General features: G+C 31.6%; 1 protein-coding gene across 1 annotated transcript; it reads right to left on the reverse strand.

Annotated features, from left to right (window-relative positions):
• Positions 1 to 7683: 7683 nt before the first annotated feature.
• On the reverse strand, positions 7684 to 14477 carry LOC143082024 (methylthioribulose-1-phosphate dehydratase-like). The gene is made up of 8 exons (XM_076257608.1): positions 14365 to 14477; positions 13766 to 13860; positions 12643 to 12691; positions 11832 to 11949; positions 11187 to 11309; positions 10783 to 10856; positions 8762 to 8868; positions 7684 to 8301 (listed from the first exon to the last, which is right to left on the reverse strand). The coding sequence occupies exons 1-8, from the start codon at positions 14392 to 14394 to the stop codon at positions 8196 to 8198; spliced, it is 702 nt and encodes a 233-aa protein (XP_076113723.1). The 5' UTR covers positions 14395 to 14477; the 3' UTR covers positions 7684 to 8195.
• Between the last annotated feature and the right edge of the window lie 1872 nt (positions 14478 to 16349).

Below are 16349 nucleotides of genomic sequence, written 5' to 3' on the forward strand. Positions count from 1 at the left end.
ACCAAAGGTCCTAGACCCATGGGTCCTTTTGCAATGACATTGTGGACTGATGATCTTCACAAGGGTCAAGGTCATCTAAAAAGCGAATTTGTTGATTTTTATATTTTAAGTTTTTTGTGTGTAAAAACTTTTCAATACATTCTCCGTCTATTGGAACATGTATTTTACATTACAAAAGGAAAGACCTCTCAATTGTTCAAGAACAATTGACATTTTAATTATATTTTCAATTCTTATTACCATTTTAGTCAAACACAATTTCATGGAATATGATTAATATTTTTTATCAAAATCTGATGGTATTAATTGAAAGAGCTGCATTACATTTGTTGTTATTTATTTTACATGGTATAAACTTTTAAAAAATATCAAAATCATATAGAGGCAGCCTTTGTGTACATTTAAATCAACCGGAAATTTAAACTCATTTCATTTTGCATCGGAAAACAGTTAAACAGTTAAAGAAATAAACACAATAAACAAATATTGGAATTTCCTGTTACAAGAAACCCGATGGTGAGACAACACTCTGGAGAAATTATACGAATAATTATCCTGGAAGTTGATTAAATGGTTTACTGAAAATGTGCTATTATTATTCTGTCCGTTCCCTGGTGAACTTAAGGGATATTGTAAATGGTTCACCATTGTTGAGATTTAACCGTTATGTGTGTTAGTTATTCATATTTGCAAATCTTTTACGAAAATGAATATGCGTGGTAATGATAATAAAGTATTCTACCATTACTCTCTGATGGGTTTTCGTGGCGTGTCATGTGGTGTAGAAGCATTGTTATTTCGGGCATTCTGTTGTTTTATTGTTTTCCTAAATGATTTAGCACTTTTACGTAGTTCAGAACTTTATTTTGGGCTTCTGTTGTTTTATTGTTCTTCTCTTTTCTATATATTTAACATATTTATTCTGACTGACATCTTAGAATTTGAAAATAAAAACACAAACATTTTAAATACACAGAAAGCATTTTTTTTTTAATTCAATAACCTTTTGGAATTTTGAATCCTCAATGCTCTTCAACTTTGTACTTGTTTGGCTTTATAAATATTTTGATATGAGCGTCACTGATGAGTCTTATGTAGACAAAATGCGCGTCTGGCGTACTAAATTATATTTCTGTTACCTTTGATAACTATTAATATATTTTTCTATTGACACCAGTTATTCAATTAGGACCGAATTTGGTGATTTTGCTTCGATGTTGACATGAATATCAATAATGTGATCATTTTATACAAATTTCCTGTTTACAAAACTTTGAATTTTTCGAAAACCTAAGGATTTTCTTATCCCAGGCATAGAATACCTTTATTATAGCCGTATTTGGCACAACTTTTTGGAATTTGGGATCCTCAATGCTCTTCAACTTTGTACTTGTTTGGCTAAATAAATATTTTGATATGAGCGTCACTGATGAGTCTTATGTAGACGAAACGCGCGTCTGGTGTACTAAATTATAGTTCTGGTACCTTTAATAACTATTTGCAGGACACAACTTGTTAATTAATATTTTTTCCACTGACAAACGCAAGTTTTATAGAAAATATTAATAGAGTTTGAACCTATAATAAATGTTTCTCAATTTACATGAAATACTTAAAACGTAATTAACATGTTAATGTATTTTTTTTTTTTTTTTTGGCAATCAACTCCATTTTGTTAGTAACATCGCATTTAACAAGGTTTTTCATCGAGTTTTTAAAATAAGGCCCTTGAAGTATACAAGTCATTAGGCTATTACCTTAAATGAATCAAACACGTTTTTTGCTATTGCTTTTACTTATAACATGTGTGACTTTTTTTCATTGAAAACATATCGGCCCATAGAAATGTGAACTAATAATTGGTATACGTTATTAACTATCCTCATTACTATGCATACCATACCTTATTGTCAGAATATAATAAACCGTTTGCTTCATCTAAGTTTAACACTAGAAACGAACAACACTTAGAGTAGTTTTGTAATTGAAGTTAATGTGAACCATTCCGAATTCAAATTATTTGAGTTGCATCTGTTTGTTGCTTTGTATTCATAATTCGTTTCATCTTGAAGCTCAATAAATCGCTTGCTTTTTAAAATAATACAATTCTCTTAAAGAACATTTCGCTATAGTTAAAATTAAATGAACCAATAATTTGAAAATAAAACGATCGTTGCACCAGTAAACTATAATAAAGCCAAATACACATTGATTTATTCCTATAGTTCTTGTTAAAACCATTATAATAAATCAGTAAAATTCTCTATAGTAAAATTCCGGAAATTCCAGGAAACAAAGTGGGTTTGTTTCTGCAGATGAACATGTATGCATGGTTTGATTCAATTTATTATGAAAGGATTCACCCACTTTCTTGTTTTCCAGTCCTGGAATGTTTTTTTAGAAAACAATTATAAAAATGACTGACACATACAGTAAGTCCTTTACATATAGTGTGTACGTTTTTTTCTTTATCCCGATGTGTCAACCTGACCCTGCTTGATTAGTTTTACTAATATTATAAACAACAATGTAGCTTTAGTGCCAGAAAAACGATTTCGTTCATTTTCGTATCAGTTTTGTCTCCATCCAAGAAACTGTTCATCTGCTCCCGAGCAAATTAAAATCTGTACTACATTTTTAATTTTAAATAATGTAAATTAATTTATTTTCGTGGATACCAATTTCCATGGTTTGAAGAAGACTTGCATATTTGAAGATATTTAATTTCGTGGTTTTTAAAAAGTTTTCATACATTCCTTGAGAAAATTTGTAATTCGTTGAGCATTTAAGTACGTGTTGGTCTAACACATTTCGCATTAAGTGTTCATTCTTTATTACTGATATTGCATGTTGCTGTTTAAAAGGCTGACAAAGAAGTGATTAAGATTAATAACGTCTGAGTCTGTGCTGTATATTTTTATAAAATGTCATTAATTTTTAACTAAATAAAATGAGTTTTGACCAACGCTATACAGTTTTACTCTCCCTAGGGTTAAGTAAAAAAAATAATATATGTTTAAATAATTGGACTTTCTAGTATTACTAACTACATGTACTTTAGCATAGGAGTATAAATATTTGACGATAGATATTTCTTTATATTTTATAAAAGATTTCTGGGTCGTTTTTTTTCTTTCAAATTGCATAATAAAAACTTGGGGTTAAGGCGTTGATTTGTCGTTTAAATACATTGACATTAACGAGGTCACAGTTTTTATTATTTGTACGTGTATATGGGTTTACGCAGTGGACACTTTATTTTTCCTGAGCGAAGAAATGTTCTTCTAAATTGTTGGTAAAATATATTTTCTAGAAAAAAATTAAAAACGCAAATTGTCTTAGTGGTTAATTCTTTATATATGTAATTCTCTGCTCTTTAAAAAAAGGACCAAAAAACTCTGAATTCTTATTTCACGACACTTAATTTTTTATAGATTAATCTTGAAATAAAGTTATAGATTTTGACTAATCTTAAAACATGTAAAACTAAGTTATAAATTTTGATTAATCTTAAAACATGTACAATTAAGTTATAGATTTTGACAAATCTTAAAATAAAGTTATAGATTTTGACTAATCTTAAAATAAAGTTATAGATTTTGACAAGCTACGTGTAGTCTGTATATGATTTAACCTGCACGGCTCGGGTGACCTTACTTAACCCGAACGACAGATATTTTTGTGGTGAAAGTTTTCAAACCAGAAAAATATTTTACAACATGATCAAATAGAAGGCTCAGAAAAGACATCTGATATATCTGAAACTTAAAGGTGTACACGCACGTCGTTTGATCTCTTGTGGATATTCTACGGCGTTTTACGTTACCGCATTTTGGCAACGTTCCTGCATTAAATTAACTACGTTTCCACATTTTTATAGTACTCTTTTTCACATTATTTTATTTTGTAAAAGGGTATTTTTGTTTCCGCATTTCAATTTTTAATATATGCCTCTTCCGTTTGCCAAGTAAACTTGTTGCCCAACTTACTCACCAACGGGGAGGTGGAAGAAGTACATCGAGCATGATAAGTCTTTATGATTAAAATGCAGAAACGTAATACGCCCATATATTGATATGACGTTTTTCTTTCGCTTTTAAAACAAACTCATGTGCTTATTCGAATAACGTAAAGGCGGAACGTGATTGTATAGAAAGTAGATTAATCATGGTAATGGGCAAACAATAAGAAAATAGAGAAAAACAATGCAGCAAAAAGGGAGAATGTTGAGGTGGAAGAATTTAAAAAATAGACAAAATTGAGGTGCAAGAATATAAAAAATAGAGAATAATGGGCAAAAAAGTTACAATCTAAAAAAATAGATAAATAGAAATTAAAGAATGCAGAAAAGGAAGACTCGCCATCCAGACCCTCATGATATATTCCCGTTCTGAAAACACGAGGTAGGGCAAGAGGCATTTGCTACTTTGTTGGCGGATTTACACCAGGAGTAACACGTAAAAGAGAACGAAACGCTAAAACGTAGAACTTAAATTCCCTTCCATTCTACAATTGTTACATCTAAAGTGGCGATTTTTATACGTGTCCAAATAGAACAAGTACAAGATAATGCCATGACATCACCTGCTAATTTTAGTTAAAGTTCCTTCTATAGTTAAAATTACTTTTATTACTGGTTCTTCATATATATCTTAATATGTACCATATTAAACGTCTATAATAGTAAGTTTTTGAAAAAAGTAAAATCACAAAAATACTGAACTTAGAGTAAAATCTAATCGGAAAGTCCATAATCACATGGCAAAATTAAATAACAAAACACATCAAAAACGAATGGATAAGAACTGTCATATTTCTGACTTGGTACAGGCATTTTCAAATGTAGAAAATAGTGGATTATACCTGGTGTTATAGCGCTAACCCTCTCACTTTGATGACAGTCTCATCAAATTCCGTTATATTTACAATGATGCGTGAATAAAACAGACATAATAAATAAAAAGTCAAAATATGGGTACAGCAGTCATCATCGTGTTACAATTTTTAAAAAAGGAACACTTTAACAGAACATAAAAATATCTATCTATAATCTTTCTTTTGTCAACTTTGTATCCTCTTGTAACTTTACATAAAAGACAGATAAAGAGCGATAATTCCCACTGAATAACATGGAATTATGGAGAAAGCTTAAGGAGCATGTACCCTTGTGTTGATTCAATTCTAAATATATGGAAATGATATAGAAAATCCACAGCATTTATCCTTGTACCCTCATATTTGGCAATTTCATGACTGATAGATATAAGATCAATGTATGCAGTGCAAGCATTGCTTTCTTTAAAACGAGTTTATTAATGTACAAATGTAGCTATTAAATTAAAATATGGACCAAATCAAGTACACCTTGCGCTCGACTTTAGTGACTCAGCACGAGGTACTTTGGAATTTACAGGTTGCTTAGAACTTTTTGTAAAATATAAACAATGGGACGTCATAGAAAAGCAAAAGAGTAATCCATGTTTCAAATTTTATAACAAAAATCTCTGTATTAAAGGCTGTGGATTTTCTATAACAATCTTGGTTAATTTGGCACAAAGTACTGTTTTTTTTTTTTTTTCTATTAAATGCAACGAAACAATAAATAAGAATGGTTTGCATCAAGTTTCCCCTTGGTATATGTACAAAATAACCTATCTCTATTATTCATTACATCTGTAGTTTTGATACAATTGAAGTTTAAATCATTCGTACAAAAATGGCTACAGAAGGGGTTATAAACCTTAAGGAATATGTACAATTTACCCTTCTGTTGCCTCAATGCAAAACATATGGAAATTTTATAGAAAATCCAAAACCTTTCCCCTTGAACTCTCATATCTAAAAATTCGTTGATTGATAGATAGAGGATTATTGCATGTAGTGCTAGCAATGATTTCCTTTTAAAAAGTTTATAAATTTGGATATTGGTGAAATCAAATACAAATATGGACCAATTCAAGTACACCTTTTATGGTGTGCTCGACTTTCGTGACTCAGCACGAGGTATTTTGTAATTTAAAGGTTGTTTAGAAAGTTTGCCAACAATATAAACGCTTGCACATCATAGAAAATCAAGTAGGTCATCAATGTTCTGAATTTTATAACAAAATTCTCTGCATTAAATTTTGTGGATTTTCTACAAAAATTTGGTTTTATCTACCACAAAATTCCCTTTTTCTATTAAACGCGATGAAAAAGTGAATAATAATGCTTTGCACTAAATTCGTCCCCAGTACATGTACACAATGGCCCATTTTGTTTGCTGGTTTGATTATATTGCAGTTTTTATATTTCGTAATTAAATGGCTACAGAAGAGGTCAATAACCTTAATAGTTCCTTTAAACTTGTTATAAATCTGCTAAGTCATATTTTTTGACAATAGTCTGAAAGACAGCTGACGACTATACTTGTGTCATCTTATTCTTATCATTATGATTTCAAATACAACATAGCATTACATTTCATTTCCTTCTGAATTCTTATTTGGCAATTAAAGCATCCTGTTTTCTTTGCCAGTAATTGCCTTAATATTAAAATTCTTAAAGCATGCCAATCCATGAATACAAAATTGTAGATTCGCTCCAATTTATTTGAATGTGCCTTTTATTGCGTTATTCGGAAATCTGATAATGGCATCCGTTACTTTAAGTATGATATATAATTAACGTCTATCAACAGCAGTGCTATTCAAATGGATAGGATATCTTTTGACAGTCTGAAAATAGTGCTGTAAATTGCTTTCCCTAAGTGTGCATGTGACACACTGTCACTCAAAAATGACAGATTAATTCATGTTGAATAAAAGTACTGTATTTATATAATTTCACGATATAGACAGACGAATAATAAAAGAAAAGACAAATTATCAGAACGCTTCCCAAAGTTTGATGCCCGAACAAGTGTTATCATTGGTGAGGCTTTTGTTGTACGTCCTTGGCAGTGTATACATGGTATATGCGCTTTATGATTTTGCTACAGTGAATTGATTAGAAATGTTATTGCTTTTTTAACTCCTTTGGTGATTGGCATTTTCAATGCATGCAATGTGAACACAATTAATAATGCTATAAATCAGTTAGAATTATTGCAATGAATCGTTTTGTTTTTGGACTTTTTCAGTAGTAGAAAAAAAACAGAAAATTGGGAAAAAAAGTTAAACGATACCAAGGAAAAATTAAGCTTAAGTCGAGACAAAAACCAGAAAACACTTTTAACAGAAAAGAAAACGACAAAAATACCATTTACAGTCCACAAAAAATCGCAAAAAGACTGAGCAACACGAACACGACCAATAACCGTGGTTGAATTTCTTTGCTTCGACAGATTAAAAGAGCCTGCTCACCTATTAGCATTCATCATTTTGTTCATTGCAAGTATAATTTTAAGGTCTTTTTCTTCTTCTTCTTCTCGGTGACGAATCGAACTCTATTAAAGTAATTTTACTCGGCGCATCTCAAACAGACAGGAAGCCTACTCTCTGGCCAAAAGTAAAAATCCAGGAAAAACTGGATAGTAATATGCTTAATTTCAACTACATGTATATACACTGGTAAGTTTTTATTCTTATAGAAGAGTTATGACATACGCTAGATATTAATCGAAAGATATCACTATAAGGGGATGGTCATATCAAAATTATAAGTCTTTAAACAATACTAAGTGACATACACAAAATGAAAAAATAGTATTTTGATATGTTTTATTTGATACAAGTCGGAAAATACACAAATGTTCATCTAACTTTCAAAACAATCATCAACAAGTATATATTGGTTTGATATTTTCCATCAATAACTTTGCGCATAATCATCATAAGCATGATTTTAAGAATGGCAGATATTGTTTACTCTGATTGGTCACAATATTGGTCAAATACGCTAGACATTCATTGGCAATATCCGTATAACATACATGTACATTAGAGATGAAAAAAAACCATTATAATTAACAATTGAATTTGAATATTTTGTTTTAATACCACATCGGACTACTGCACACAAATTGCCAACAACTTTCAATACAATCGTCAGCAAGTTTATATATGAAAATAATTTGTTTTAATATTTTCCATCAATAAGTTTGAGCATAAACTCAACATTTAATTACTGCTGACTCTGTGTGCGTTAGTTGACCTAGGTCTTTGTGTATAATGAGTTACTAGTATTGGATTCCATGTTAATCAGATTGTTTCCTATCACTGGAGGTATGCTCCTTTTGGAGGTGTTGGTACCTCTTCGGGGTCAAGGCCGTTTTGCTTCATCTCGATGGCAATTTCAAATAAATAATCATAACACTCGCACCTGGAAATTAAAAAATAATATAATTATATATATTATATACATGTTTCAAAAATAAAAGATAATTGGACTAAAAGTAGGCTTTTACTAAAAAACGGTATATGATCAACAACTTGTATAGTAAAACTTTAAAAATCGTGATATGTCATATGAAGAAAATGAATTTGTGACAACTGTCTTGTTATGTTTCAGAGTGTACAGCACATAGATTGTTTGCCATTTGAACTATTATTGAAATGTCCTGCTGGAATAAACGAAATGCAGTTCACTACATATACTGGTTTGATATTCTGATCAAGCTAACACTTCATTGACTATAGCGACAATATGAACAGAACAAAATGGTATCTATTTTTTTAATTGTTTTTAATTGTTTTCAAATGGACGTGTCAGTCTAGTTTACACTGTTTTTGTTTATCAAAAGTCAAACTGATGTCTGATCGGAACAATTATCTAAACATACATAGTCTTTGTTTTCTCCCACGTTGGTCCCCAAACATAAACTCCATGACGACGAACAAGTACAGCACAGGATTCTGGGTAATCTTCCATTGCTAAGGCCATTCTTTTCTGTAACACATTAAAAGGTTAAAGGTTAGAATATAGTAATAACGACACCAACGCAAGTAATACATGTAGTACATGTATTTTTAAGGTTCAAGTTCTTTGGTTTTAATAAATTATCACGGTAGCATGTTTGAATGTAGGATGTCCTATTTTAGATAATTGATCAGGTCAAATCATAGACTTCAAAAAAATGTTTTTTTCAATGTTTTTCGACTAACACGAGGTTCAATTTAAGCTAGTCGACTCGGGGTTGGGATAATGTGTACATTTAGCATGTCATAACGGAGGGCATAGATGGGGGGGGGGGGGGGGTACTTCGTTCTTCTATTATTGAGATTTATTTATTTTCCCCATTTTTCTCTGTTTTTGTTTTTGAGCAGCCCATTTTTATCTATTCTGTCTTCTTATTCTATAAAATTCAGAATGGAAATGGTGAATGTGTCAAAGAGGCAACCCGACCAAACAGCAGAAAACAGCCGACGGCCACGAATGGGTATTCAACACAGCGAGACAATCGCATGCATTTTTTCCCTTTTTTCCTCTTTTTTTTGTACATTTAGTGCATTGATTTCTATTATGTAAACCCAACCAGACCTTCATAACTAATGAGAAACGCTTTCATTTTCATCTTACTATTAACAAAAGACGTTGTATAAATCTCTTAATTGATACGATAGTCCCGTGCTGGCATCTCCTATCATGATTTTCTTGATAGAGGGTCGCTGCTCACAAAGGAAGCTATTAAACCAAGAGTTCCAAATGGTGAAGTTGACATCATCCCTTTGTAAATTTTACGGACGCCATCACAAGTTGGTTGACCGTTATGGAATAACCGTTTCACAAATGATATCGGATATGTTCCATACGTCTGTCTTTTTCATTTGTAGCCATGGCGTTGTCAGTTTATTTTCGATTTATGAGTTTGACTGTCCCACTGGTATCTTTCGTCCCTCTTTTAAATCACAAATTATAACGTTATTCATACGGAATGTTGTATCATGGTTCTTTATCAACACGTTCTCGTTCTCATATAATATTTGCCGCTGGACGTTTAAAAAACCAAAACCCTTAATTATTCATATTCTATCAACAAAACAACTTTTGTATTGTACATATTTGTTGGAAACTAAGTTGAATACATTGAACACAATCAAAAATACCTAGTATGATTCAGGCCCGCAGTTCAACATAAGAAATAACAATAACGATAAAAAAAAAACGTTTGCTCATGTTTAAGAATCAAATGTCTGCCGGTGTTGTCCTATTCTCAAATCGTGAGATAATATATTGTACGAGTCAGGAAGAAAATTCATCACAGATGCAAGGATTGGAATTTAGTATTTACGCTAGACGCGCGTTTCGTCTACAAAAGACTCATCAGTATACCTCGAATCTAAAACAAGTTAAAAAACTAGTAATGGCATCGACCCAGTGGTTGTAATTAAACTCATCATAGATACCAAGATTGAAATTCAATATGTACGCAAAAAAAAGCTGAGACTTCCTAAAGGGATATTTGAAATCAAACTTAAAAGACAAACTGTCAATCAAAACAAGGCCAAATTCAAACAACGATGACAATACAAAATACAACATGAAAACTAAAGAATGAGCAACACGGGTCCTATTTAAAACTAGGCGCTGATTGCAGATGCTCCAAAAGATCATGTGGATCTTACTCGTCATGTTTCAGCCGAATTGTTTCTCCTGTAAGTACAACTTTAACTGTGGTGATAAGTCAGTGGAATTGCATGTCGGGTAATTTATCCACAACTGACGCCGAACATTTATTCTGCCAATGTACCCGAGATGCTCCGGGGTTTTTTCCCCCGGATACCATACAACTTTATTTCAATTGGTTTGTGTTTGTTTTAATTTGACTTATGATGTTTTAAAATTAGTCATCGATTAATTTACCTTTAGATCTTTTTCTTCTGGTGTATTTTCAATTATAGGCACGACCAATTCATCGTCATATTTGTAGTGACCGCCTTGAAAATAATATAATATAGATTTATTTGCAAATACAAAACAATGCAGTGTTAAACAGCTGCTGACTCAGAACAAACTTACACCCACTTCGTTGAATGCGTACTCGCAGTTTCAAACAAGAAAATGTTCGTACATTAGACCGTTTTTTTTCTCGTTTGAATGGTTTTACACTAGTAATTTTTTGGCTAACTGTTCGGTGTGAGCCAATGCTCCGTTTTGAAGGCGGTACCTTGACCTATAATGGTTTACTTTTATATATGGTAAATTGGATGGAGAGTTGTCTCATTGGCCCTCATACCACATCTTCCTATATCTAAGTAATCACAAACCTGAATTATGTTTCTGTATTCCTTTGATCATTTCTTGATGAGTTATTCTAAATTCTGTCCCAGGATACAACAGTGTTGCCATGACAGCATGCTTCGAATGCGTATGTATTACAGCACCAGCCCCTTTAGAAAAACATTATTTTTTTTTTTGCTATTAGGAAAACGTGTTAAAACAATGAAATGCGCCTACTTGGTTCTACTTTAATAGGAACGCTAAAGTTCTAGTATTTGAAAGCTAATATCCAGGTTATGGAGCTCCTCTTCGAGATATTTCAGTTTTAAAAAAAATGACTCTGACTTTTATCTTATATTTGCATTGGTGCTACTTACATGTAGGTCTTAAATCGTAGGAAAGAAATCTAGAATCTGTTAGTATTTTGGAAAAGATCCTTTTATGAGCTATGGAAGTCTAATATGAAAAGAAAAACGAATGTTGAGGGCGAAATAATTTTACTCTGTTCCGTAGGAGAAAAAAACGAGGAGTCCAAACATCTGACTGAATAACATAAACCTTAAAAACCATAAATCCTAAAGGTGTCATGTAGCCTTTTTTTAGTTTTAATCTATATACAGCTTCATATAGCTGCTACAATGAATGACATTTTGCGTGGTAAAATGTTTGAACTTAATAAGGACACCGCTTACCTCTCATGGTAAATGCGTTCATGAACAATGGCGTACATTGACTTTTACGTAATTTTTTGGACGGTGGCGGATGGCTGATATCTTCGCCGTGTATTGTCTGAACAAATAAATCTTCAGGCTGAAAAAAAAATGAAAACTGAAACATGAATAAATGGTCAAGATGACCTACTATGGCCTCGTTGGTTTCGATCAGCTTGAAGGTCAATAACAAAGTCTGTGTGTCCATATTATCTTTTGTCTTTTAGACATTTCTTGAGCTATTGTTTTGTGATAGAAATTACTTGTATGTGCAGCATATTTATTTGACAAAAGGTATTTTACTTGTAGATAATTTTTCTCGTCAGATCAAACATAAAATTAACGTTGTTTATATTGAACTTCTTTCCGGAGTTCCATGCAGAGTCAAAATATCGTGTGTGTGCAGGTACATTTGTACGGTAATACATGTCTTCTTATGGACATATACTATGTGCACAAGCATGCATGTTTTAGTGATATTTCGCTATGGTCTAGCACAAAACAGGGCTCATATTCACATCAAATTTTGTATTATGCTCGTCCTGATATGCACCACTGAAAGATATTGCATAAACCAATCTTTTTTCTTATTTCCATTTCTATTCCTGCTGTGGAGTACCCGGAGAAAAACACGGCGACCTTAGATAGAAAAACTGAAAATCCTAGTCAACTAATAATAGAGTTGAGTGCACCCGCACGGGCGGGGTTTGAACTCACAACCTCAATGTTAGAATTATTTTTTTTAAAAGAAAGAAATAAAGAAAAAAAGAAAAAAAGAAAAAGACATATTTACATGAATTCGTTCTTTCTGTACACCTGACGGAGCTATAAATATTTCTTCCCTGAAAATAAAACAAACAATTTCAATGTATTTTTCGTAAGTGTACACACTGTAGTTGATCTCCAGTGTACATGAATATTTGTTCCATTTAAAAAAGATCGAACTGTGTTAGCCTAATGAACAGTGACAAATATTTCAATACAATCAAAATTAAACCCTTTAATTACTCCCGTTCTGGTCTGTCGCAAAAATATCAAAACGGGAGCAATGATTGAAAATAGATTAACAATTATTATAAATAAAATATTTAGATTTTGTTATAGAGGCCATCCAGATGAGATCTAGAAAAATTGGACTGCCACTGGTAAATTGAATAGGGACAGACATTTACCATTAAATATTGCAACAGTCTACCTACGGACCCTCACTCAGTCCATGCAAATTTTTATTGTCATTAAATTGCTGTGAAAATAGATAATTTTTCCCAGGGCAGGGTATATTTGTTTCAAGAAAATAATTATTTTAGTATTTATTTGTTAAGTAAACCAAGTTAAATACGAACTTAGAATTGTTTCATCCATTCCCCACTTACAAACCCAAGTTTCCGAAATAAAATAGAAAAATCATGCATAACTATCCCTTCTTAAAACGAAAAAAAAAACACTTTTGTTTTTGCATACGGTTACATATACTTTCTACGCTTTCAAAAATTCTGCGATTTCAGAAGCTTGAGAAATGTTTAAATACACCTTTTAACAATTTAAAACAGATACTCACTAAACTGGTATGCATGATTCTTTATCACATATTATGAAGTATACAAAAAGGTATAAATTCACATCACATGAAAATTAACATTATAATTGACCAATAACATCGTATTCTCCCAATTTGAAAGCACTTACGCTTATTGCTTCTTTGGGTGGTCAACTCTCGTTCAAATGTAATGTTCATGTCCAGTGTTTCTTGTTACACTATTTGTATTGTCTGTTCGTTTTCCAATGTTGATTTTGTACAGTTCTTTGGTATTTGTAACTTTTATTACATTCTCGTAGCATTGTTAGTCACCATTTCGTAAAAAAGAGGGTTCGCATAGATTTTGAGACTCGAGTTCATTATAAATAGATAAACATACCCCTGTCTTATACTGACTCCCCCTCCAGTACCAGTTACCCATCCTAAATGATAAAACTGGTTACACAATTCTGGTATTAGATTACGTGGGTGGTCCTGCAAAATAATTAATATTTTTCTTTATTAAAATTGCCATTTTATAGTTTATCTTTTGACTCTATTCCAAATTGTGACCCCCCCCCCCCTCCTTTCAAATAAAGAAAAGAAAAACAAAAAAAAAAAAAAAAAAAAATCGAGAACAACTAAACAAAACAAATCAAATAATAAAAAGATTCATTTAAGTTTGTTTGTGGATTATATTAAACAGTTCTTTAATTTAAAACAACTATAACTTATTTTCTGTCTGCATGGTCTGTGCAATACTTTGTCGACATGGTGTTTTAAAATTGAAACATGAAATAAAACATAAAGATTAATTGCTATGTTTACATGCCATAAATTTAAAAGCATGTTTTAGATATACGCATGATTCTGATACTTGCTTATGTATTTTCTATTTCAATAATGTTAACTAATGCAGTAGAAGATACTTTCGTATAAAAATAGAGGATCCCGAAAATTACTGAATATTTTGATTTTTTCTAAAAAAAATTTACTTACATGTGGGTAATTTTTATCGTTGTTCTTCATCGTTGTCTAGTTGTATACTATGTAATGTATTCCTATATGCTATCATGCCTCACCTGCGTGGCTATCGTTTTCTTTATTTCATCTAAATCGAGGTTGTGTAATGATTTAGTACACGCAGGTCAAAATGTGATTTCAAACAATACATATCCTTCACGTTTTAAGACTGAGAGAATAAAAACCATGATAACAATTTTGATGGTAAAACATATAATTAATTTGATAATAATGATGTTAAATAGAAAAGTAGAAGAAGAAAAAAAGAAAGAAGAATTGATTATGTAATAATAATAATAATAAGAAGAAAAATAATTAAACACAATTATTTGATATAAGTCATAACCTCGAATTTTCTCCCATCATACATGCTTTATATGCCACAACCAACAGCATGACTGATTATGTCTTTGCATGCAGCGTTAAAACGAGAGCGTCATCCTTTAGTTACTTATGCACTATTTTCAGATCCCATATGTTTAACTGAAATTTCTATTTTCTGTCTTTAAAAAAAAACAACACATTCGCCGCAATCATTATCTGCAACTTAAATATCACTTTAGATTTCAGCGACCTTGTAACGTAATTCGTTTCCAAGCCATGCATATAGGGGTTTATTTTATTCATGTTACATGTAAACACGTATTCTAATTATTTCCAAATTATTGACCAAATATAAACGTTTGTTCTGTTGCTGTACTATGATGATCTGAGTCATGCGTAAATATGAAATTGTGCGAAATTTTTTAATTGCGACAAAATATATATATACAGCTGACTATGCCATGTATGCGGTATGTGCTTTGCTCATTGTTGAACATGTTGAATGCCGTACGCCACGGTGACCTTTCGTTGTTAATTTCTGTTGTTGGTCTCTTGTGGAGAGTCGTCTCATTGGCAATTATACCACATCTTCTATTTTATATAAACAGTTGTTTTGTAAAATACCTGTGACAAGTCAGGAATCTAATTGTTGTTTTCCTTGGAGTTCAGTATTTTGTTAATACCAAACTGGATTATCTTTCTTTTACCAGAAAAAATAAATCATCTAATCAATACGGACATATTTATGTAATCTGTGATAAAAGTTATGTAAACAGTAAAGCACAAGCCAGGACGTCTATATGTATATGAGTTATTTTAGTAAGATTGTTTAAGTTATGATGTATGCTTATATATTATGTAAGCTTTGTTATATATCGGTAAAAAGAATAGAAACATAGGAATGATATAGATGTCAGCAATTTGCACTTTTCACACATTTAGGTCATGTGGACCTTGGACAGAACGGGCCTACACAGAACAGGATGATCTAAATTCAGTGACATCAAGAAGTGTACCTGTGATATGCACATGTCAAATATTAGGTTTAGATGTACTCAGATGACCCATTTCATTTATCGTTTCACTATTTTTATCAAAATACGTAACACAATTTAAAACTAAGTTTAAATATATCGTAAAAACTGCTTGATATATATAAGGTAAATAAAATGAATTATTTTATTTCCAATAGTGTGGTATGTGCTTTGATGATTAGGTATTAAAAATTATAGATAATTAAAAAGCAAAAAACAATAAAGCTGTAAGATTAAGAACGACAGATCCGGTACTTTGAAAGTGCGTCTGTAATGTACAGCAACCGATATTAGAGCGTAAGATAACTTGAAAATAAATGATATAGTACCATGCTTTCGCAATAGTTAATAACTATGTATTTGTTTTTATAATGTGCAGCCACCGATATTAGAGTGTAAGACAACATAATTTCGCAGCAGCAGCTAAATTACTATAATTTTGCATCTATAATGCACAGACCCCAACATCTGATCATTGTAGAACGACATGATTTTGCATTAGCATATAAATTGCTTTGAATTAACTTCTATAAAGAAAAGCCACCGATATTAGATCTTATGACAAAATTATTTCGCAACAGCAGATTAACTTCTATGGATTAA

The sequence above is a fragment of the Mytilus galloprovincialis genome, chromosome 7, assembly GCF_965363235.1.
Source record: "Mytilus galloprovincialis chromosome 7, xbMytGall1.hap1.1, whole genome shotgun sequence".
Lineage (NCBI taxonomy): Eukaryota > Metazoa > Mollusca > Bivalvia > Mytilida > Mytilidae > Mytilus > Mytilus galloprovincialis.

What these genes read in the sequence shown, in the direction of transcription:
- LOC143082024 (XM_076257608.1), bottom strand. Translation starts at nt 14,394, where the DNA reads ATGAAGAACAACGATAAAAATTACCCACAT. An exon ending in CAGAAGAAAAAGATCTAAAG is followed by an intron (nt 8,869 to 10,782) that starts GTAAATTAATCG and finishes AATGTGTTACAG; the next exon opens with AAAAGAATGGCCTTAGCAAT. An exon ending in TGGGAGAAAACAAAGACTAT is followed by an intron (nt 8,302 to 8,761) that starts GTATGTTTAGAT and finishes TTTAATTTCCAG; the next exon opens with GTGCGAGTGTTATGATTATT.